At 47.1% G+C, this 24,368-nt stretch overlaps 3 protein-coding genes across 8 annotated transcripts in view; all 3 read left to right on the top strand.

Annotated features, from left to right (window-relative positions):
* Positions 1 to 1,820, top strand: part of map4k1 (mitogen-activated protein kinase kinase kinase kinase 1) — a 52,964-nt gene extending 51,144 nt beyond the window's left edge. For all 5 annotated transcript variants that reach the window (XM_088627747.1, XM_088627748.1, XM_088627745.1 and 2 more), the window contains exon 32: positions 488 to 1,820. In XM_088627747.1, coding sequence (XP_088483873.1) covers positions 488 to 584 — 97 coding nt within the window. In that variant the 3' untranslated portion in view covers positions 585 to 1,820. The remainder of the gene's footprint in view (positions 1 to 487) is intronic.
* A 1,954-nt stretch (positions 1,821 to 3,774) lies between these two features.
* LOC148672221 (WD repeat-containing protein 20) lies at positions 3,775 to 10,549 on the top strand. Its single transcript, XM_088627750.1, has 4 exons — positions 3,775 to 4,564; positions 7,343 to 7,525; positions 7,928 to 9,295; positions 10,026 to 10,549. Exons 1-4 carry the CDS (start codon positions 4,175 to 4,177, stop codon positions 10,071 to 10,073), a joined length of 1,989 nt encoding a protein of 662 aa, XP_088483876.1. The 5' UTR covers positions 3,775 to 4,174; the 3' UTR covers positions 10,074 to 10,549.
* A 1,634-nt stretch (positions 10,550 to 12,183) lies between these two features.
* On the top strand, positions 12,184 to 24,066 carry LOC148672220 (delta(14)-sterol reductase TM7SF2). Of its 2 annotated transcripts, none has more exons than XM_088627752.1 (14): positions 12,184 to 12,477; positions 13,296 to 13,418; positions 16,065 to 16,120; positions 16,944 to 17,052; positions 17,240 to 17,427; positions 18,131 to 18,185; positions 18,575 to 18,639; positions 19,537 to 19,669; positions 20,093 to 20,196; positions 21,102 to 21,221; positions 21,485 to 21,653; positions 22,160 to 22,240; positions 22,895 to 23,017; positions 23,821 to 24,066. In XM_088627752.1, exons 3-14 carry the CDS (start codon positions 16,094 to 16,096, stop codon positions 23,979 to 23,981), a joined length of 1,335 nt encoding a protein of 444 aa, XP_088483878.1. In that variant the 5' UTR covers positions 12,184 to 12,477; positions 13,296 to 13,418; positions 16,065 to 16,093; the 3' UTR covers positions 23,982 to 24,066. The 2 variants fall into 2 exon arrangements, with proteins under 2 accessions (XP_088483878.1, XP_088483877.1); XM_088627751.1 differs by having other exon boundaries at positions 16,061 to 16,120.
* Positions 24,067 to 24,368: the final 302 nt, after the last annotated feature.

The raw sequence follows: 24,368 nt of genomic DNA, 5'->3' as shown, positions 1-24,368 counted from the left end.
TAACGAAGCCAATTCATAGAGGGGGATTATTAGGAGGCCATGATTGGTAAGGGCCAATGAGAAATTTGGCCAGGACTTGCTGGGTTAAAGTGATGTCAGTGGGTGCTCAATGCTGACTTTCCTGTTAGGTGCTGTGAAGTTCTCAGCATGTCATATTGTGAATAGCTCTGACAAGGTGTGACATAGGCTTGGTGTGTTATGAATACACTTCTGTGTATTGAACACATCACAGAAATCCTTACCATACCACGTAGACCAACATCTCCCAAACACACTGGAATGATCCAGATGAAGTGATCTTCTTCAGGCACTGTGAGGTGCATGTTACTGGTCCATTTTGTTTTGTACTGTGCATGTAGTATCTCTGTATTTTACTGTCTATTAACTGCAGAGATGAAGCTCCTGTACCAAGTGCTGTGTTCAGAGAAAGTGCTTTTGTGGCTCAACACATTCAGTACTATGACCTGAGCTGTGCTTGTCTCTGCAGGATGGTGGTTTTGGAAACCCGAACGTCGGAGGACTCATCCGCAAACAGTAACCTCTATATCGTGGAGATTGCGGAGAGCATTGTGCCCGTATCGTGAGCGCTCATATGCACACACACACATACACACACGTGCACAGAGAAGATGGATGGACGCATTGGTGAAATGGTGTTCATGTTTAGTCACTAGCTGGAGCGTGCACAGGTAGTCTTCCAAAACTTGCAAAAAAAATTAAATTGGTGGTGCACAACAGTATGCAAACAACCAGGTAATGACAGATGGAAACAGACAGGCAGGAAAAAAAACCAACTAATGTCCCAAATGCACCTCTTCACTGTCACTATCATAGAGCATGAAGATAACCATTCACCCAAAGACCTGAGGTAAGATGGCAGAAGGACCATGCGAATAACAGCTCTGTTTCAGTCAAGCCCAGCTGACACTGTGAGACACGCGTTCGCACAGTGGCCTTGGCTGAAACTGTCTGGTCATTCACATGGTCTGTATGTCAAATGGTATTGAATTAACCTTTCTCTTGCCCCCGAGGGGATTTGTCTAGCACATCAAGAGCTCATAAACACAGAACATATAAGACAATAATACAACACAACAGCAGTACAACACCATGATACAGAACAACATTTAACACCATTGCTCAATCAGAACTCCATCCAGAACCATAAGAGTAACTGGTAAAGTCTTATAAAACAACAATAATATTAAACATCCCTACCTGCAAACAATTTTTTCACTGTTCAACAACTGAATCAGTCCAATCAGTTCTCTTGATTGCATACCATCCTTGTATTGTATTACTAGGGTTTATCACACGCTCCTTAGTGAGGGACAGCATGTTGTACTAGCAGGCTGGTATTCAATTTCACAAAATGTAAATTCTATCTCCGTAAGACAAAACGTAACCATTGTGTCTGACAGTTGGTGTTGTCGGACGTTTGTTTAGACCGCTGGCAATGTGAACCCGGGGATTAGTCAGGCCGGTATGCACAACTGCTTCCATTCAAACACAGGCATCCTTAACTAAAACACTGCGGGACAAGTCATCGACAGGCACACGCACCCATTCAGCCACTGCTGCACTCACAGTCACGCACACACTCTCCCGAGGCACGAGGGGAGGTCACCTGACCAGACGCCGGCGGGCAACAGGAGCAATGTGAAAGTCATGTGACAGCCCCTGGACTCTGCTGACGCTTGGATGAAGTGTGAATGTAGTTCTACTGTACATTTCAATCCTGTGAGGCTTTTTACAGTGGAATCTGTAAATGTTCACGTTAAGAAGTGCTTTTTTAGAAAGTAAATAATTTATGAAATGTGTTCTAGAGTGATTTGCGGCCTGCCTTTTCTTGCCTACTCACACAGGTTACACAGGGCTGAGACTTTGCCTGAAGTGGTTTAGCAGTATCACGTCTTTTTTGTCATTAGATCAGAAACGCGTCTGCCTTACAAATACGGTTTTGTCATTCCATGCGGTTGTCTCTTTACAGCACAGGTTGACACAGAACATATCCTCCTCCCTCCTCTTTGCTCGATCAAATATCGTAGGATGGAAGAAAAAAAACAAAAACCGTTGGGATCTGTACCTGATCTGTTCACAGCGACCTGTCACTACCCCCAGACAGTGAGAAGAAATAAAAAGGCTTGAATGTGAAGCAATATAATAATATTTCTATCTGAACCAGGAGCTGGCCACAGGATACTAACTATTAATAACAGGTGGTACAGTGGTACAGTACCACATAAACCTGCACACAGAGCATTACCAATACAGCATGACTAAATATAGCCATAGCCCACAGTTTTTTCCCCTGAGTTAGGACATCCCCAACAGTCCAGCTCCCTGCCAGGCACGGCCCCGGAGCAGCACGTTCTCTTGGTCACCCTGAAGTCACCTTTCCCATGATGTAAAGGCACCTGGGAGTCCTTTGCAACAAACACCTCAGCCCCCACTCCTGACTAAACTGAACATGCTCCTTCCCGAAGTGCAGAGCCTCATCCTGAAACAGCTCACACGAGGGTCCAGGGTGACCCCTAAAAACCTACTGGATCAGGACTTTCAGGACAATTAATATTTCAGAACTTGGTCTGGGTTTTATTTTTAGAATTAAATAATTTTAACTTGGTGATTTAATGGGAGGAAAACACGAGCCTGAGGCACATATAATACCAGATACCGGAATGTGGACGGTGAAAAAAATCCTTTGTTGGCAGGACTGCCCTCCGTTTTTGATCAGCAGGTCTTAACACGTTCTTGTTTGCAGATCCCCTTTTCAAGAGGTCAGTAAGAGCCCGGATCTCAGAATAAACATGTAATGAGTATAAGTAAAGGTACTGACAATTATAGGATTCTATCATTCCTATTCCTATCATTCTATATTCTAAACATTTTCAAGCTGCTTTATCCCAATCAGGGTCACGGGGGAGCCAGATTCTGACCCAGGAAGCAATGAGCTCAAGGGTGGGTACGCCCTGGATGGGACACCAGTCCATCACAGGACACACACGCACTCACATACACTCACACCAAAGGCCAGTTTGACCAGGAGCCCATTTACCTACCAGTACGTCTTTGCACTGTGGAGGAAAACGGAGCACCTGGAGGAAACTCACAAGAACACGGGGAGAACATGCAGACTCCATACAGACAGCACCCTGGTCTGGAGCTGAACCCAGGACCCCAGTGCGGAAAGAGAAGCATTGTGAACCACTGTCCCGCTGAGAGATCAGAAGTGGAAATTCCCTTCAACAGAGCGTCCCGGTGTTGCACAAGGTTGGGTGTGGGGGTGAAAAGTTTTTCTTGAAACGAACTACAGTAATGTTTCCTATGTTCTGTCGTTCTCACCCTGGTATGGAATTATCTCTACAGATACCACCATCCCAAAAAGAAACCACTAATAATCTGGACCATTCCTGCAATATTAATCCCAGGAATATACTGCAACCTGTAATTGCTACACACACCTCACAGAGATTATCCTGAGGGACCGATTTTGTGAGAAAATAAAGGATTCCTGAAACCTCTTAATTATGCAGGTTCGTTTTGTCCTTGCCTGAGCAACTGGTCAAATACTAAATTCTGCCGGACAGCGCCCTCAGACTCCCCCCAAGCCAGGTGTGCAGAGGTGTGTGTTCGTTTAACTGAACAACAGCTGGGAAAACATCTGGAGCAAGGGGGGGATGACCGCCCAGATGTGCCTGTGTGTGGCCTGTGTGCAGACAGCAAACGGAACACATGTCCCACTGTATCATTCGGAGCTGGAGAACCTAGCGCAACCTTTTGTTTTTTCTCCTGTAACGCACATGCAAGCAAGTCACCTAGAAATAGCGTTAGCTGGCGCCGTTGCTTTGTGATCCCTTCAGAACCGCTCGTCAGCTTTGTAAACTCCGATTGGTGAGCATCAATACCTCGCCGAGACACGAATGGTTACTGTATCGACAGAAAAAGCGCAAGGCTGATAAAACAGGAGTATTCCTGATCGGGAAATAATCTGGAATGCACTGGTAAAGACATACAGACGTTGTTCTCGTTGAGGGCGCTGTAAATAACTAGACACTACAACACACCCTCACAAGCGCAAACTACGGCCATCGATGCCTCTTTTAGGGCTGGCGCTGCGGTATTATTTCCAGGTCACGGGCTACGCTTCCTGTGCGGTGTGTTTGTATTAAAGATGGCCGGTGATGGAGGTGCTCTAAAGGATATCAATGAGATTAAATCCCAGTTCCGGACAAGGGAGGGTTTTTACAAACTGCTCACCCTCTCGGATTCCCAGCAGCGGGGCGGGCTACCCCGGGGACCTTCCGCCGGGTCGGCAGCAGGTCCCGGGGCCGGGCCGGGCGCGATCCCCGGTGGGGGCGGAGGGGCTCCGGTCCCCGGGCCCGGGGCAGGCTCGTCCGCCGCCGCCGCCTCAGCCTCCTCCACCTCGGCGGCCGGCTTCCTGCCTCCGGTCCGGGTCTCCATGGTGAAGCTGCAGCCGGAAGACCCGAGCGAGGAGTCCGAACGAGTGTGCTTCAATATTGGCAGGGAACTTTATTTCTACACCTACACTAACATCAAGAAGGTAATATCATAATATTGTTTGAGACAAAACACGCTAAAAAGGAGGCAAAGGAATTCAGGCAGCGTTACGGATTGAACGTGACGGAAAATGCTTTTGAAACTCCTGGTCTGATGAGTATAATTTACAATGCTTTGGGTTAGGGGGCGTTTTCGCCCAGTTTCTGCAGGTTAAGCGCTATGTCCCACGGACTGCTTCCATTGGACAAGAACGATTTTTTCCCCCGTGCATGTTTATATGAAGAAAAGCAAGTGTTGGGGGGTTTTCGGTAAATCGTGTTGCTGTTTCAAGGTGTTTCTGTCTGGTGAGGTCCAACAGCCGCTGGCGGTCACATCTGCAGCAGCTGTCGCCCGATTCATTCTCTGTATCGGGGACCGTGCCAGAGAGAGCAGTGCCCTCTTCTCCCCACAGACGGTGTTCATTTTAACTGCGAGGGAGCCTTTCCAGTGTAACACGCACTGTGTGTTCAGAAGTTTGCTTTCATTACTTCAGTACACCGGCAGTGCAGTACCAAAATACCGATTGGCGTTCACGCCTGCAGAGCCAGCAATTCCCCCAGTCGGATTCTCTCACGCGTTCAAGCTCCGTATTGCAAAATTCGCATCCTGTTCGGGGCCCTGTAGTATCGGTAAGCTATTTTTAAGTTGAAGGATGTTTAAGAATTGTCATATTTGGGAAGAGTCGCAACAATAGACAATTGCATTGCAGGCGAAAGGATTTATTATTAAGGCAGGAATAACGTATACTTTATACTTTGACAGTGCCTCCACATACTGGTTCGTATTTGGGTGTTTCTCATTGGTGGGAACGTAGCTCTCTTGCAAACAGGGTGCCGCTAGAGGGCGCTCTTGGGTGCGTTGAGAACAGGAATGTGTTCAGTTTGTTATTCCTGGATTAACTGGCATACTGCATTGCATTTTCATACTTAGCTCAACTGAGTACGTGCGTGTGTGGACACAGAGCCCGTACCCATCTCCTCCTTGAAAGTGGATAAACAGCAATTGTGAGTTCAGAGCTGCGGACGACACATGAACAGCACGGTGTTTGTTGATACCTGCGAGGGTATTGTCATTGAGTGCCTGTTGCTTTGCGTTTTGAACGCGGGGGGCATTTCTTTTGGGGGTACAGGCAACGCGTTCTGAATGCTTCATGCTTGTTGCCTTTGGTTTGCAGGCACAGACACATGGAGCTAAAATCAAACTGGAACATTCGCTTTTGTTCAACATTAGTCCAGTTTGTACAAGACTGGTGACGTGCATATGGGCCTGCTAGCCTGCAAGAGAACTGCTTTTCATATCTGAAGAGCTGTTAGAAGGAGCCTGTTTCTGGGGAAGCTGGGAGAGACCCAGGCTGCAGTGACTGGGAAAGTGCTGAGCCTGGTGCTCTGATCGGGCTTGCCCTAAAACCTGGGGTCAGTGAAGCTCTGAAAGGCATGGTCTGTAATCAGAGGTGCTCTCAGAAAATCGATAATCAAGCAGGAGGTGCTCGTTAAGTGACCTAATCAGCCCTTTACAAGAATCAGCGTCTTTAAAAAAACGCTGCTCTCTTTTACTTAACCCATTAGAAAGCAACTCTTGTACTGGAATCAATGGAATAAACTTATTACTTGAACTCTTGTACTGGTAAGGTTGGTTAAAAATGTCTTGCAGAAAATGCGGTCTAGAACCCAATTCTGTGACATCATTGTTTCTGATTCTGTTCCTGTTGCCCCTTTTAATGCCAGCTGCTTATTTCTTTAACCTGTGTGACAGTTGACATGAATAATAATAATAATAATAATAATAATAATAACAACAACAACAACATCACTTTATTAACCCTTTACAATTTCTTGCATTAGGAATTATCTTTTTGCATACCCCAGCCTGCTCCCCATGAGACACACAGACAGGGAGAGAAGCTGGGGGTCAGAGTGCAGGGTCAGCCATTTATACGGCGCCCCTGGAGCAGCTGGGGTTAAGGGCCTCGCTCAGGGGCCCAACGGAGTAGGATTCCTCTGCCGGCCACGGGATTCGAACCAGCAACCTACCAGCCACAGGCGCAGATCCTCAGCCACAGAGCCACCACTCCGCCCCCCATAAAGTGGGTTAGATGAGACTTGTTTGCTCCCTTCTGTATTTTGTCTCAGCCAGACCTTGCCTTGTAAAGTTGTGCTGCTAAGTGAGAAAAGAAGAATGCGTTCAACCCGTCATAAGTACCCAACTGCAGTGGTCTGATTATACAGAACTATGTATCTGCATTGAGCACCCTCTAGTGGAACAAGGTATAAAACAAGGTAAAATCTTGCAAAGCCTGGTATTTGTTTTTTTTTTTCCCTGATCGTTGCTTATCCTGATTTGAAAATCAAATAAACCGAACTCGCACCGATCCTTTACCGCGGTATTTTGTCCTTGCCCCATCTCTCAGAAGTCGAAAAATCCATTCAAGCACTGGGCATTTTAGAACCGAAAGTCCTATTTCAGACATGTTTTTTTAAATCGCCCAAAACACCAGTAAGCAGGTTTGAGGACCTGCAGTTTTGGAACATGTCTGACTTAATAGCCTAATGGCTTTCAACAAGAGCAGCTATTGCCTGAGTGATCCCCTCCGTGTGACATCATTGGCATGACTCTGGCTGGCTTTGATGTCTAAATCCATTAGAGATTATGTTGTGACCATTGTTGTCACTCAGAGTGCGGACTCCGATAGGCTGTAAAGTTACTGTAGATTTCGGGGTGCTGCGTTGTTGCCGTCTGATTACAGCTCGTGTGGTATCCCCCCCCCGTCACTCCTGTCTTCCAGGCGGTGGACCTCAGCAAGCCCATCGACAAGCGCATCTACAAGGGCACCCAGCCCACGTGTCACGATTTCAACCAGTACTCGGCCACGGCGGACAGCGTGTCGCTCATCGTGGGCTTCTCTGCCGGGCAGGTGCAGTACCTGGACCCCATCAAGAAGGAGACCAGCAAGCTCTTCAACGAGGAGGTGTGGTCCGCTGACTTCTCGGCACTTTTCTGTTCCTCTCGGCTGCTGCCAGTCCGTTGCTTTCGCTGCTCCGGCAGCCGGCATCCGGGAACGCTCGGCAAGTTGCGTCACGGCCCGCGGCGCACAGCTGGTAGGGCCGCCTGGGCTGCCTGGGCCCCCCGATCCGCACGGGGACTCCTGCCCCCGTGAGTTGAGTGACGTCGGCGAGAGACCCGACGCTTGCTCAGCCGGCGGGCGCCTTGAAGTCTGCAGAGACCACCATCTCAGTAGGGGCGGGGGGAGAAGTTTGTCTGGCTCTGCTTTCCCCTGGGGGACAGCAGGCTTTCTTGGTTGACTCATGGGAGTCTTTGCCCTTCCCCGCGTTGACGTCTGACCCCTCTTTTCCCCCCCCTCCTCCCCCAGAGGCTGATCGACAAGTCCAAGGTGACGTGCCTGAAGTGGCTGCCCAAGTCGGAGAACCTCTTCCTGGCCTCGCACGCCAGCGGGCACCTCTACCTCTACAACGTGGAGCACCCCTGCGGCACCGCGGCCCCCCAGTACTCCCTGCTGCGGCAGGGCGACGGCTTCGCCGTCTACGCCTGCAAGGCGAAGGCCCCCCGCAACCCGCTGCTGCGCTGGACGGTGGGCGAGGGGGGGCTGAACGAGTTCGCCTTCTCGCCAGACGGCGGCCACCTGGCCTGCGTGGGGCAGGACGGCTGCCTGCGGGTCTTCCACTTCGACTCCATGGAGCTGCAGGGCGTGATGAAGAGCTACTTCGGGGGGCTGCTGTGCGTCTCCTGGAGCCCCGATGGGAAGTACCTGGCCACGGGGGGGGAGGACGACCTGGTGACCGTGTGGTCCTTCGCCGAGGGCCGCGTGATCGCCAGGGGCCACGGGCACAAGTCCTGGGTGAACGTGGTGGCCTTCGACCCCTTCACCACCAGCCTGGAGGAGGGGGAGCGCGGGGAGCTCAGCGGGAGCGAGGAGGACGTGCAGGAGGCCGCGCACTTCGGGAGGGTGCGCACCAGCAGCACGCTGTCCCGGCTCTCCAGGCACAGCTCCAAAGGCGGGGGCCCCTCGGTCACGTACCGCTTCGGGTCCGTAGGGCAGGACACCCAGTTTTGCCTGTGGGACCTGACGGAGGACGTGCTGTACCCCCGTCTCCCTCTCTCCCGCGCCCGCACCCTGACCAACACCTTCAACTCCGTCATTCCACCCTCCGCCAGCGGGGGCAGCAACCTAGGGGGCGGGGGCAACAGCGATGCCCCCGCCGGGCATGGACATCACCACCTGCCCCGCTCCCTCTCCCGCTCGAACTCCCTCCCCCACCCGGCTGTGACCAACGCCTCGAAAAGTCCGGCCTCCTCGGACGTGGGGGGCGGCGGCGGCGGGGGGGCAGGGGGGGCAGGGGGGGCCCCCTTCAGCATCGGCCGCTTCGCCACGCTCTCCCTGCAGGAGAGGAAGTCGGACAAATCCGGCGGCGGGTCAGGGGGCTCCTCCTCCTCCTCCTCCGGCGGCGGCGAGAAAGAGCACAAGCGCTACCACAGCCTGGGCAACATCAGCAAGAGCAACGACAAGATCAACGTGGTGCCGCGGAGCCAGCGCCTGGACGCCGCCAAGGTGCTGGGCACCACGCTGTGCCCGCGCATGAACGAGGTGCCCCTGCTCGAGCCGCTGGTGTGCAAGAAGATCGCCCACGAGCGCCTGACCGTGCTCATGTTCATGGACGACTGCATCATCACCGCCTGCCAGGAGGGGCTGATATGCACCTGGGCGCGGCCCGGGAAAGCTGTGAGTACTGCCCGGCCAGGTCGCTGGTTGGGTTGGGCTGGGCCCTGCTTGAAAACAGAATCCCTCGGCAGAGGCCCGTGTGCTTCGTGCACAAAAGCAGCGACGGAATAGGCGTGCCTGTGCCTTGCCCAGCTCACAAAACGGGAGTAAAGTCGAGGAACGACCTCGGGTTCGCCCTCCAAGCGAGTGCTGCAGGTGTCTGTGACCCTGATCGTGCCACAGAGCCACAGTGTGTCCTGCTTGTCCTTGCAGCTGAGCCCTGAATGACTCAGCGTTTGAATCAGAGGGCGTTCGGATGCTTTCCGTCTCCCTGCTCATTTACCATTCAGGCGGCAGCTCCCTTCAGAAAGCCGTAAGACAGGAGTAAACGCACACATACAGACGTCACAGTGGCAGGCCGAATGAGTACGCTAAAGCATTGTCTCTTACTTACACTGGATTGCACTGCATTATTTGGTGAAGAGAGTCTACCAGTTGGAAAAAGAACAACATTGTATTTGGAAAATGAATTCGGAAGACCATCAAGTAACTTTTTTCACTTTAAGGGAACTTAATGTGTGGGAATCTTTATAGCATGCATGCAAAGACAAAACCCACATTCAAATTGGTGCCTTTCGGCTGTATTGCAGTTAAACTGCAGCCTGGTGCCTTTCGGCTATATTTATGATGAACCGGATCCTGCAGCCTGTTAACTGTACTCATCTTGGTTTTTTTTCCCCTCCATCCGCAGAGCTTGACGGCACAGAACGGCAGCTCGCCCAGTGGGACGGTGGTATAGCTCTGGTGGACACCTTCGTCTCTCGGTTTGCCATAGAGCCTGTGACGGACTCTCGCCCATTAACTGAAGGACTACAGACTTGCCAGTTCGCCAGAGTGTTGCTTCTCCCTCTCTCCCCCCTCCCTCTCTCCCAGGGGAAGGGACGCGTGTGACACCGTTCTTCTGTGGACACCAGGGCTGGGCAAGGGGGGGGACTCCCTTTTGTGAAACACTTCGAAGCCACGACTGTTGTATCTTATTTATTTTAACATACAGACTCTAGTAATTTATATTGTACATATGCAAAGGATTAGATGTATTAAATATCTAAAGGGGGAAAAAAAAGATTTAATATATTAAAAATATATATTGTACATAGTTACACAGTTAAAGCTGAGCGTCCGAGACTAGAAAGCTGCAGCTGTAGTGATAGTGTGTTAGAACTCCCGAAGTGACGTCATGTCAATTAAAACAGATGTATATGATGAGGCTCGTCAGATGCACGTGTTCTGAGTTTTTAGTGGAAGGGGAAGTTGTTTTTCTAACTCAGGGTGGTGAGGGGGGTTTATCTGTTTTAAAATGCTTACCTGTTGACACAGAACTGGCGTATTTGTCAAGCAGCATGCTGCACCCCTGTTTCCCAGCTGCTCATCTTCCAGCCTGAATACCTTAGCCAGTGTACACATTCTCAGCCCTGCCATATTGGAACAAACCACAACACCAAGCACATAATGGAGCAGGCACACACATCTGCGGGTGATTCAGACAACAGCGTGCAGAGACCTGCTCAGATTGAACACCAACGTGTACAACAGTGGGAGAACAACTGGGAACTGGAAATCATCCAGTGTGGTTTAACGGAAGCTTATCAATTTCATATGGCCGGGCTCAGTACAAAACCTCCCCTCTTGCATCTTTTGCCACTGGTACATTCAGTTTTAGGTCTATGTCCTGTAACTGCTGCATCAGAACAAGTTGCCTTGTAAGAACTGAGCTCTGTTGCTTTAAACCAAACAAAGTAGAAAAACTGAAAAATGCAACTGGCAGGGTTTGTTCAGTCTCCTTTAAAGAGCTCAATACCAGTGAGTACCAAGCCTGGTCCAGGAGGAACACTGTCCTTGCCAGTTTCATTCCAGCTGAGCTTCAAATCACCAGTGCTAACTGATGACCTCATTGATCAGCTGGGCTGTTTATACTATTCTACTTGTGTCTTCAGTCCATCCTGAGTGTCAAAAATGCCTTATTTCAAGGACCGCGTGTCCAAAAACAGCAGTGTGCAGAACGTGGCGGACTCTATCCTCAACTTCCCTGTCGTTGTAAACAGATCTTACTAATTGTCCCTCCCACAAAGAGCGTTTTCCCTTCTGCAGACAGCCGGTCGGCCACATTCTAGGCAAGACACCCAACCGAATGAAAGCACTTCTGAATTACAGGCTTGATTTCCTGCTGCAGATCCCACTCAACCATTCAAGAGCTGACGGCAAATTTCTAAATGTGCCCCAGAATGAAAACAGATTAGAAGAACAATTAGTAGGGTCACAAAGAACGTGGCTGGATGGAAAAACCAGCAGACATTGTCTTCCTCGTGAACCAACGCTGGGAACCACTGCTCTAGATCTCCGGCGAGCAGGTCATGGAGTGTTGTTTGTGGGGCGGTGTCGGTAGATACCTTTTAAACATGAAATGGTTTTGTGAGCGAAAACTTTGAAAACCAGAAAGCCCTTCAGGATCTCCAGGTACGGGGGTTGCAGACTTCCTACTCTAGACCAAAGATGCCAGTGCGTTATGAATATTTCTGAGACACTAAAACGGATGTGTGCTGCGTGTTGTGTTTCTGTCAGGTGGCAGGATGAACTTCCGCTATTAAAAACCGTTCATCGGCTATGGCATGAAGGGATATGTCTTTTTGGAGAGTGCATGCAACAGGGGCCAAGATGAAATATCCCAAGTCGCAGAAAAAGAAATAAAAGTGTGTGCGTGTACGTGCAGCTCTCCATTATTATTTTTAAACATAGCAACTTGAAACATTCTTCTCCCAAAGAATTCAGTTGCCTTTGATGAATTAAACTTGAAAGTTGGGGAAAAAACAGCTTTGATAATGCAAGAGCTGGTATAGCCGGCACAAGTGTATTTGCTAAGCAAATAGTAATGAGTGGGGTCGATAACATTTGTAACATTAGTTTATGAAGAGCTGAAACAAGTTGGGTTTGTAGGAAAGGGGTGACGTGAAGTGAGCTGCTGGACTGGGCAGCCGGTCTGTCTCACATTCAGGAGCTGTTCTGGTGAGGAAAGCTGAGGTTGTGAAAGGGCAGCGGAGTCTTATCTGTCACTTCTCTTTCCTCGTGCTGTCCTGCACAGTCGCATTCGTCTCTGATCCAGAACAGCAGCATTCTCAGAATCACTCCGGCAGACTGCTTCCTTCCAGGTAGGTGGTTTTTATTTAAAAGCTGACCTTTTCGTCCAGGGTAATAGGGGGTCTACCGCCGGGTATGGTGTGAAGAAAAGCAGCCCGTCTGTAATTGAGCCACTTCTTAAAACCGGGTCCTTTCCTGCAGTGTTTGCCTTCGTCAGCAAACTGACTTGTTGCTGAAGACTGGAGAGGCTTGTCAGTCACTGATTAGTTCAGCAGCACTACATCATGTGTTCAACTCTGGTCCTTGAGGGCTAGAGAGGTGTCAGAGTTGTGTTTAGTTTTTGTTGTCCTCTGACGCGAGAGGATTATTTGCAAAAGTATCACAAGCAACTGGAATTGTCATTTTTTTATTTACGCCAAGAAATGCAAGAATCCTGCGGAATTGTATTTACAATTTATTGTTTTTTCTTCGTAAAGGACATAGATATAAGAGCTAAACCTAGGAACACAGGAATTTCCCTGACCTGCAAATGCAGAATGTAAAACCCATAGATGTGTTCGAATGTGGCAAAAGAATTAAAGATCTTAAGAATTTTAGGATAAGCTTACAAGCAAATGTAGCCGTTCTGAATTTCATAGCATGTAAATGTAATCCTCAATATAATTTACCTGAAAGGCTTGCTTAATTAAAATATTATTGTACAGTACATGAAATTTGGATTATTTTAACTGATGCTGGAAATGTGTTAAACGCCAAAGAAAATAATACACAAGTACCTAAAGATTCTTTGTGCAGTATGTATTTAGTGTTTTTTTTATTAAACATTTACTGTGCAATTGTGACCCATCATGTAATTGTTTTACATTGTTAAAATGTTTCCATTTACCAGGCAAATGGTGTATCTCTTTTTAAGTCTCTCGGTCATATGAGGCACAGCCCCACAGTGTTAAGGTGTCAAGCCACAACCAGCACTTCAAACTCCGACCGACAGACTGACTGCATTTGTAAACGGGTAAGTGGCAGGTCAGAGCACTGCGAGAACTTTAAAGCAATCGAGACAATGATTCTAAGAGAAATGTGGAATCCAGTCCACGGTCATAACAATACTCCTTAACAATCTGCACAAAAGGAAATCCTGTCCAAAAGGTCAGCAAGGAAAACTGCAAATTGTAAAGTCCTGGGTGCAGGGTTCTCACCACTGTTTGTTGCATCAGTTCATTTGTAGTTACATAAGCTGCTTCTTGCAATTTAAGAATAACTGTCATAACTAAAACAGACATGTCCCTGTGGGCCGAAAATGAACAGTAATTCCTCACAACCATGACTACTGCCAGAAATGCCCCAGTATGGTCTCTCAACATATAACACACACATGCCTAAGTCTGTAAACAGACAGTTCAGAAATCAGTCCTTCAGTCCCCTGTCATCACTACAGTATAAATGTGTTATTGTGCTATAGAACAGCAGCAGCCCTGGTTTAGTATCACAGATCTTTCTGATGGAGACAGACGGGGCTGAATATTGGATTGGATTTTACATGCACTAGGACTATTTCAAATGCTTTTTTGCTGTTCTAGATGTTATCAGTGATTCGTGAGCCACAGGATACAGAAGTGCATTTCACCATTTGTGCAACACTGTGTGATAACTTATTTCTCCACGTGTCCACACAGAGCTGGGTTATTCATTGTATACCTAACCACATCCCCTTAGTGACTTTGTTTAGTGCTACTTTTTTAATTTGAACGGGTGTAAAGGTTTTAGATTTTGCTAAGGGCTTCTACAGTCCCAGCCTTTTCTTCCCTGTTTGTGCGACTACAGTAGGCACGGAGGCTCACTGTCAACTCTCCCTAAGGACAGTGGTGAATTCCTGCCATTTCACTTTGAATCGTTAACAAAGGAATCCGCAATTTTCCTTTTTGTTTCTTTATGATACAAATTGATAATACTTTTAATCTTTGTGAGGCCTTGACAAGCACAGAAACAACACTTTCACAAATGAACAAGAATGAAGTGATACTTATCTCAAATTTACAAAAGATGGTAAAACGGGGTTGTAAGTGAAACCAATTTATTTATCTTTTCATACCTACCAGAATTCTGAACTTTGATGCGAATTAAGAAAAACAGGGACCACCACTCGTGTTAATTTCTCTCAATGAGCTACACTGTTGTCTGGATTATCACAGCTGGGAAAACAGTGCAGGAGCTCGCAAGAAAATTAAAAAAGATTCAATCACAATTCACAACCAGAAACCTTGTAGACTTACCACCTTGTGGCCTGATCTCAGATTTTAGACACTAAGCTTTGCTTGGTCTGGTCAGTACCAGGATAGGAGACCTCAGGAAAAGTCAATAAGTGTTGTAGTAGGTGATGCTTTTCATTGTGGATCGAATTGTCAATGTATGTAACCTTTCAGTATGTGAGCTATAGGAGGTGTTGACACACTTGTGAGAACAGTTGTGTTACCCAATTGCCTTTCCTAAATTCCACTAAGGTTTGCTCAATATGGCCTCCCTGAAGTTCCCCTTAATTCAGGTGGTGAAGCAATTCCCTACTCTGTACCCTAACGTGCTGGACTGCGGGGCAGAGAGCCTGCAGATGCCCTGTGTCACCCAGGTTGGACTGCACTGCAGTGGTGGGTGAAGTCCTGGGTTCCCTCCTATATGTGAAGTACTTCCAGATCATTTGGGAGACAAACCACTATATATGGGCAATCGTCTAAATAATTATCCATATCCCATTATTCAGTAAGCAAAATACTATGTAAAATAAAAGTAACCATGCTCCCTGAATCTATCTGCTAAAGTGGTCTTTTCACTTAAGCATTGTCATTCATTCACAGGCTTGTACGGTCACCCTCTGGAATGACAGCTGTTATTCTTTTGTTTTCCACTACGAAAGTATGGTATGTCTGCTGTTTCAAAAAGGATGTAAAAATTTGAGTAAAACAATTGGATTTAAGCTGGGCTTCAACCCAACATGCCATAAGCATAGGTAAAACTAAGCAGTCAATAGATGCACAGTAGCAATGTGATCCTAGTTCAGGTGGGTAGCTGCGTCAGCATGAAGAAGGCCCCACGGACGAAATGTTGTGTTTTCTTTCTTCTTTTTTTTCAGCATGGAATCAACCTATTACTTGTTCCATTATGTGATCCTAGTGCTTCATCAGTATGACAGGATTAGGATGTAAACAATATATGATTGTCCTTCACTCAACCAGTGCACCAATGTCTATGTGCCACAAAGAGAATGAGTTTTTCCTCCATTAAACAAGTTGGAAAGGCATTCCTCCTCCAACCCTCACAGTAGGCTATTTCTTGCAGTCAATCAATTAAATTGTAGGGGTCTGTTTAGGCCCACCAGAATGGAATTAATTATTCTACTGTAGAAGCAAAATACTCCGGGTATAATGTACTGTGAGATTCGCAACAACAGCCAGATACTAGGGTGTCATATTATTGAATGTAAATAATTTGTTTCATGCTCAGTATCGGTCATTCCTACCTATGTACTTCTGAAAATATACACAGCACACATCAAATTAGGACAAAAAACATTCGAGCAAAATGTTCAGCTTTAAGAGGGATTTTTTCAGTGTAAAGGGGAAACAAAACACTTTCTAAATCACATTTGTTTTTCTTTCTTGTAAGACAGGATCCAGAATATTTTAACACTTGGCCGTAATGGAACAACAGCTCAATTCAAGCCAGGTGAGAACGGGAGAGAGGACTGCTGTCAGACATTGCCAGCACCTCCAATAACATGCCACTGACGTTCTTCATAGAAACATGAGAATATCTGCAGTAAATATTGGAATACATTTATTCACAATCAAGCCCCAAGGAGACAACTAAACTTTGCACCAAAAAATGGAAACAAACGAAAAGGATGCAGTTAAAAATTGTCAAGCTAAAACAGCAGAGAAAACACTCAGGAAGAAATATCCACAGACACCATCCAAGACAACACCTGTCCAACCTGACGGACTGTGTGGACTGTCTACAGAACGAGAAGTAGAGGAGTTTTCTTGCCATGTGGACACGTACACTGGAATTCATCTGCGCGGTGATCTCTCGGGACACGCACAGAGCAACAGGCAGCACCACACGATGTGGACAGTACAAACATAATAAATGATAACAACAGGAAAAAATCAATATGTTGTGGGACAATAAATATGCGGTTGTGAGAAAAAAACCAGGGCAGTCCATGCAACAGTGCAGAGTGCAGATGTGTGTTGAGTGTGAGGCCCTGCAGTTGCTGTAGCTGTTGAGGATGGGTCCTGCAGTGGGATAGAAGCTGTTCTACAGCCTAGAGGTCGGTGCTTTAACAGTGCCATACCGCTTGCCGGAGCTCAGGGGAGAGAGCAGTTTGTGGCCGGGGTGGTGGGGATCCTGAACGACGGATTGGGCTTCATACTGGCCTCGTCGGTCATCTGTGGGCGCATGGAATACAATATCCTTGACCACAAAGGACCACCCAGTGAATAATGTGTTCAGGTTCAAATTTTTGTGTGGGTTTTGCTTTTTTCAGATGAATGAAACGGTGGTGCACCGTAAGAGGAAGGACGATTCTCCCAAAGAAGTAGGAAATGGGAATACCAGTTCGGATCGCAAAGTACACTGTGTCTGGAGCAACATCCGTAAGCTTCCCTATAAAGAATGAATATTCTGTTTTATTTCTTTTTAAGTCCTGCCATCTTTTATTACCTTGCTGGTTGGTGTTCTGCGACTTTGTTTTGAATAAAATCATGGTAGTGCAGAAAAGCGTTAGGCCTGCCTGATCTCCCTGTGTCTGACTCCTCTCTTGCTCCCTGTGTCTGCGTACAGATGTTGCGCTGGTCTGCCTCCTGCTGTCTGGGTTCGTGATGTGGCTGCTGGACAAGTGCCTTCCGCCCTCGGAGCCCTGGAGGCTGTTTGGCTCTGAAGCAGAGGGACTCTGGGACTGGGGAGCGCTGGGGCTTGTAGTGGCTTTCACCGCCCTGCAGGGGGCACTCTATCACATCCCCTTCGGCAAGGTGAGTCCCAGACCTCCAGAAGGAGAAGCGTTCCGTTAGCGTTAACAAGGCCTCCCTGCCGTTTGACAATTAAAAGCTTGGTTAGGAGTTAGAAGTTAGAAACTTATTAATTGCCAAGTACAAAATATACAAGGAATTTCTCTTGGGGCAGGTGTCAACATAAATTCCAATGAAAGAAAAGAAAAACCTACAGATGAAAACAAATCTCAGTCATATGCACCATTTAAAAGTCTATACAGTTGAATAATAAAAAGTACAATGAGTACTGCATATATTTACAAAAAGTATCAGTGGCACGTGCCATTGAATAAAAAGGTGCAACTAGTCACAGGGAAGGAATGTGAGACGTGTCCTTGTTGATGAGAGTTATAGCCTGGGGGAAGGGGCTATGGCGCCTGTCAGCTAGGCCCAGTTTTTAGGGCTCTCACTCTTGGTCTCCACTGAGAGGGAAAACGCTGGAAGAGTTCAACTGAGACACAACACCAAGCCCAAAACAGAGTAATGCTCGCTCGGTGGACTTGTGTAGCCTGACATCATACAAGCTGGACTCTCTAGCAGAAAGTTCAAATGGAGATGTCGACTGTGCCTTGTTTGACTTCCCTGGGTTAGAATCAACCCCCTAACACCTGCTACGATTATATGTGATTTAAGACCTGTTTTCCACTTATACAGTTTGAAATAACTGATTTGTTCCTGCATTTAGGTGGTCGAAGGCAAAGCTGTTCACAATGGGAAACCTCTTCAGTATAATATTAACGGTAAAGAAACTGGTTTTGTCTTTCTATATGGTCAGAATCTAGTTCCTCGCGTGTTTTAATACCGAGTATTACAACTGTTATCTATCTCAAAAATAATGATCTGTTGGCAACAACAAAAAAATCCATAATATTAATGACATTTCAAGCAACATGGCCCTCTGCTTTCAAACCTTAAACAATTAAATTGAACAGTATGAACAGTAGGAAGACACAGTATGTGCTTTTATGTCTATGACATTTCATGTACATTTTTCATGGTATTAAAATTAATGTGAATGGCAGTAAACAGCGTTTTGAAGTCATAAACGTTTCGCGAAGTCTGTAGATCAGCGGTGAAGGTTTATCATGGCAAGTATTTTGTAGACTGAGATGCTGTATCTGTTGTGCAGGTCTGCATGCCTTTGTGGTGACTCTTGTGATCCTTGGTGGGCTGTGGTGTGCTGGTGTCATACAGGTGAAAGTGCATTTTCTGTTTGTTTCTTAGAGAAACCTTTGACAATCCCATTCACGGTTCTTTAACAAGAGAAAGACAAAGAACAAATGGAGAAGTGGCCATGAAATTGGATACATTTATCAAGCCCCGACAATAAAAAAACATCTTACCACATTTTTGCATTTGTGAAATCTAATCTAGCTATATCTAGCTTTCTCAAGCTATAATTTCTGCAAATGAAAGCAATCAACTACAATTTAAAAGTGTCTCGGTCTCTTCCCAGCCTTGTGAAAAAATAAATTTCGGCCGCAATTAAACTGACACAAGCAAAGACATCACGTCCAGATACTGATAGTGACTGATAGTGAAACATCACTCAGCAGGAGCAATCCAGCGCTCAATGGCACAGCCACTTCCAAAAGCATGCTACTGTAGCTACTGTGCATGCAATTCCCACAATTGTGCAGTAACACTGGGCTGAAAATACATCAGAAGAGACGGACCGCAAGACTGGATTTCAGTGGTGACAGGAAGACAGTGTAGCTCTCACTCCCCATCTCCACTGTTTGGAATAATTGTAAAAAAAAAACTTAGTACATTTGTACTGCAGATCTTTCCCATTCAAGCTAATCAATGGCTAATGAAATACAACTTGTTATTGACACGTCTGTCTTTGAACACTATTTTGTACTGTATACCCTGAATGTTTGGCAGTGTTTCCTGTTATTTTTCCTGTACAGTGCCTTGGGGGTACCTCCATGGCGATACACGAGCTTCTGAGGACTGAAGAATTTTTCCCATTCAATTTCAGCTCACTGCCACTGTAGACACTGGCCTCTTGTGTTGGTAATCTCTCTGTGGAACTGTATGCCGCTTCAGGCACTGTATAAACGAAAGGTTTGCCTGCTGCCTCATTAGGGTTCCCTGGTCAGCAGCAGGATCCTTCAGATTGTCAACGCCTGTACCGCCCTCTCTCTGGTGATCAGCGTGGGCCTGCACCTCAGATCCCTCTGCATCCCTCCGGAGGAGCTGGTGGACTACGGGGACAAGAGTACGTGTTCACACTTGTTTGAGAAGAACGCAGGCGCAGGAGAAAGGTTAACCACCGAGAGCAGCTGGTTGATCTGAGGATCTTGTCCTGAAGGAAGCCAGGCTAGCACCTTGATCGCTCATGGCTGGAGAACTCGCTCAGACTCACACAGCCTCCTGGGTCAGGAGGTGCCTGCTGGTCTTGGTTTAGAAGGAAGTTTCTTTTGGATAAACTGACCAAAAGCTTAAGGGGAAAAAATAAATCCCAGAAGAAGTGCAGTTTAAAGCTGTAAGGATTTTAATACAAATATCGTGACGCTCATAGCATTGCATTGTTTGAAAGACTAACCTGTAGTGTTTTATGGGCTCAAAGGTGATGAGATGGTAAATGTCAAAGGAATCTTTTTACTGTTCTTTTTTTTTTTTATTCATCTCTGGCTGCTAGGCAATTTTCTACAGGAGTTTGCTCTGGGCCGGGAGGCTAACCCTCGTCTGGGTCAAATAGATTTGAAACAATTCGCAATGGTGCGCATTGGGTTCATCGGATGGGTGAGTCACCAGATTTTCTACAGTACTTTGTCGAACGTGTGCTGTCGGTTACGATGCTCTGTGCCATATAGTCTTCACGGTTGTGGAAACGCATCTATAGCTTGATCACCGAAGCAGCGCTCACTGTGCGATCAGCCCTGGAGGCCTTCATAGGGGTTAAGCGGCTCACAGGCCCAGAGTATGGCTGCTTTAGGCACTGACAGCACAGGACTCCCCATCGATCGAACAGTTGTCCACAGCAGGATAGAGTCCCACAAACACTTTTTTACTGCACTTTGCTGAACTGCTTAAAGCAGGATGGTCCAACTCTGGTCTTGGAGAATTGATATGCTCTCTACGTCTCTTTAAAGCAGCAGGACCTGATGTACTGGGAGAAAGTGGTAAATTAGTCCAATTAAGTTAGTAACTGAGCTGCTTTCCATGTCAAAAAGCCGAGCTGGAATGAAATCCTGTAGATACAGTGGCCTTCCAAGATTAGGACTGGACCACCCTGGCCTGCAGTATCTTGCATCTCAACTGGGGGACTTGAGCTCTCTAGTACAGGGCTCCCAGAGTCTCGACCCACACATGGCTGCACACTGCCTGTGGAAACACAACACAATGGGGAAAAGTCGGAAGAGGGAACTGGTTTAAGAAATCTTAAAAAGCATCAGTGATTATTCTGCAGCTTAAGAAAATGATATGAAGTTAATAAAACTGAATTAGGCTGCATTTAATTTTTAATAAATGTGTCAGTTAAATGAATGTATAAAGAATACTACTGAAGAACACTACTATATTGAATATGGTGTACTGTATTAAGAATACTACTTCTGCTGATGCTGCTAGTCCTAATTGCAATGCAGTAGCTACTTATAATAATGCAGTTATTATAAAGTATTCTGACAGGTGCCCTGTCACCCTAGGCGGTTGTGGACCTCTCCTATCTGCTGGCAGATATCGAGAGAAAGGAAACGCCATCCCTCTCTCTGCTGCTGGTGGTGACCTTCCAGCTCATTTACATCCTGGACTTTCTCATCGATGAGGTACTGGGCCAGGCCAAAAAAAAAAAAACAGGGACAGATATCAGACACCCACATAACTTGATCCACCTGGGGGGTTAGGAGCTGGGTGCTCTCATACAAATGGTAATGACGTTAACAGTGAAGGCATGATGCATTACATTTTGACAGTCAAGATTCATCCATGTTTTGCTTTCAGGACATCTGAGACAAAAATCTTTGCTTTAAGAGCAGAAAACAAAGCTGGGGAAAACCCGTCGCTAGGTGTGTCTGTCGGTGTCCTGCAGGTGTCGGTGTTGCCCACGAAGGAGTACACCGAGGACGGGATCGGCTTCATCATGATCCATGGGGAGTACATGTGGATCCCCTTCTTCAACAGCCTCCCGGCGTACTACCTGCTGAACCAGCCCTCCTCCCTCAGCCTCCACGCGGCCGTCCCCACCTGCCTGCTGTTCGGTAAGAAGGACTCCGCAGCCTGAACACCCAGGAGCGGGGTTCTAAAGCACAGTCATTCCCAACTTGAGCCTGTGACAGAGCTTCCCCAGGTGACAGCGTGCAACTGTCTGAGCGGCGTCTGGGTAGGGTGGGTGTTAGCAGGCGCAGGTATACTCAGAGCAAGGTGACAGGTACTTTAGAGCTACTCTTTAGATTTCCATGTTTTAGAAAACGATTCTTTCTTATGTTAAAACTCAAATTTCTCAAGATGCCTGAATGGGGATTTACCCTAGAAAATAGAAGAGATCCAGGGCGGCCATGTGGATCACACAAGAGTTGCCGATAACCTTACTGAGATCTATAAAAAGGTGGTAAAAAAACGGGGAAAAAAAAGAATAACTCAGTATGTCTTAATCGTCTGCCTTCTATGCCCTAGCTGAATGCCTTGCAGTTCAACTGCGCGTGAACAAACCTGAAATGAAATGGCGGGGTGCCTCTGTCTCCTGCTCACTCTCGGTCCCTGCCAGGTTTCGGGTTCCTGGTGTACTACCTGTCTAACGATCAGAAGGATGGCTTCAGGAGGAACCCAGACGACCACGCATATGCACGTAAGCCTGCGATTAAGCACCCGTCTAGGCCAAAACCAGCCTAGTTTATGTTAGCCAGCTAGAACCTAATTCTCTATTTTACAATCCGAGGTGCTTTGCACGATATAAAAAACCCTTCCATTATATGCTCGTGTTTGTTATGAAATTATATACAACGTTTTGTACTTTAATTTTGTTTGCTCACGACGTTATGTATTGTGTACTGTCGTCCCCTTAACCTCACTTCTCTATACTTCTGGACTTTTGGAATATGGTGCGTATGTTAAAATCCTGTATTTGTTTGAATGTACTGTGAGCCACCTTAAATTACTGATCCTCACTCTCGGTCCTGCAGAGCTGCAGCCATGTGGCTCTGAGATCTTATAGGGAGCTCAAATGCAGTGATTGAAGGCATGGAAAAAATGGCTATTTCACTCAATTAAGCCAGTAATTGATTCAATAAAGTAATTACAAGCTGAGGCAGAAGGAAAACCAGAAGATCCTGTGGCTCTACAGCAACCGGGAGTGAGAATCACTACCTCAGCTATAGCCAGCTGTTTAATAAGTTAAAAATGCCCAGGACTCAGTAGTAGACAATGGGGATAGAGGGGTGTTTCTGCACGGTGTCACTCTGGCTGGGGTTGGGTAATGTCTCCGTCATCACCCCCAACACAGATCTGGAGACCATCCCCACCCACACGGGGCAGAAGCTGCTGGCATCAGGATGGTTCGGCTGGGTCCGACACCCCAACTACCTGGGCGACATTGTCCTAACGCTGGCCTGGTGTCTACCCTGCGGTAGGGGGTCCTTCTTTCATAAGGCGTAGACCAGTGCTGCCACCCTGGTCGTCAGTGGCCACAGGGACAAACAGTTTTCTTTCAATCCCAGCTGTTCATTTCGACACGAAGGCAAAGGTTTTTCCAAAACGAGCAGGACAAGTCTCCCTTGGCATTTCACTGTCAGGGACTTCAAGAGACCCTGCAAAACCTTCAGGATCCGGGAGCAGGAACGCCCACCACTGGAGCAGAGCTATTCGTAAACCGAACTGAACGTTGAGATTGATTTGTATTGGTAAACACAAACACTGTTGTGTTAGGAAAAGTTTTTTCATCTTAAGGTGAAAGATATGGGTGGGCCCTGTTTTTTTAGTGTTTTTTGTTTTCCAGACAAACACGCCAGTTTACGGATTACAGCCATGTTTCGTTTGGCAGACAAAACATTGCATGTATATAATCAAGAGGAAATGCAAATAATAACACCTATTTTTCCATAGTCCATTTCTTATATACAGTATGTATATACTGTCTATATGTGTTGCAGACCCTGCCAGACTAGGGTGAAATCAATCAAAGCAGAGCAGAACTTATCAGTTTTCCCACAATGCCCCTGCAGCCTGCTCCACGAACGTCAGGGTCAGGCCCTGCACGATCGACATGGCCAGGCCAGCGGACCCTTCTGTGCTCGCGACTGCTCCATGTGGGGCAGCACACACACTCGCACGAAGACCTGAAGCGAACGGAGAAACTGCAACAGTGCCTAGAGGAATCGGGAGTCCGTTCCACGAATGAGCAGCCGCTGAACGATGTTGTTGCTGTTGCAGGATTCAGCAGCCTGGTGCCCTATCTGCCCGCGCTGCACTGCTTCAGCCTGCTGCGGAGGAGGGCAGCGGAGATCGAGGAGGAGTGCCACCTGAAGTATGGGGGGGCCTGGGAAGAGTACTGCCGCAGGGTGCCACACAAGCTCATCCCACATGTCTACTGAGCATCACGGGCAGCAGCGGGGACTCTTGGGTGCACAGGACTCAAGAGAGCATAACAGATTAAAATTCGAAAGCATGTCAAACCGATCATTTAGAGTCATGGGGTTTTTTTTTGTATCACTAATTTATCCATCCACTAGGAGGAAGCTGCTATTCCTGGTTCCAGAGGTGCCAATGTAGATTAGAACCTGCACAGAAACCGCAGGGCACATGGAGGGACTGCACATGCACCTAGTGATGGCTAGAGGGCCATAGTGACCAAGTGATACACCCAGCATGCATCTGGCACATGTGAGGAAACCAGAGCACCCAGGCAAAACTCACCAGGGAGACAATGGGAACCAATTTCTGGATATAAAAAACAGTATCTGAGCATATGTTTTGGTTTT

This window comes from Lepisosteus platostomus, chromosome 4, assembly GCF_059453375.1.
Source record: "Lepisosteus platostomus isolate fLepPlt1 chromosome 4, fLepPlt1.hap1, whole genome shotgun sequence".
NCBI lineage: Eukaryota > Metazoa > Chordata > Actinopteri > Semionotiformes > Lepisosteidae > Lepisosteus > Lepisosteus platostomus.
Note: the sequence above shows the minus strand (reverse complement) of the source record. Positions and strands in the feature narration are given on the sequence as shown.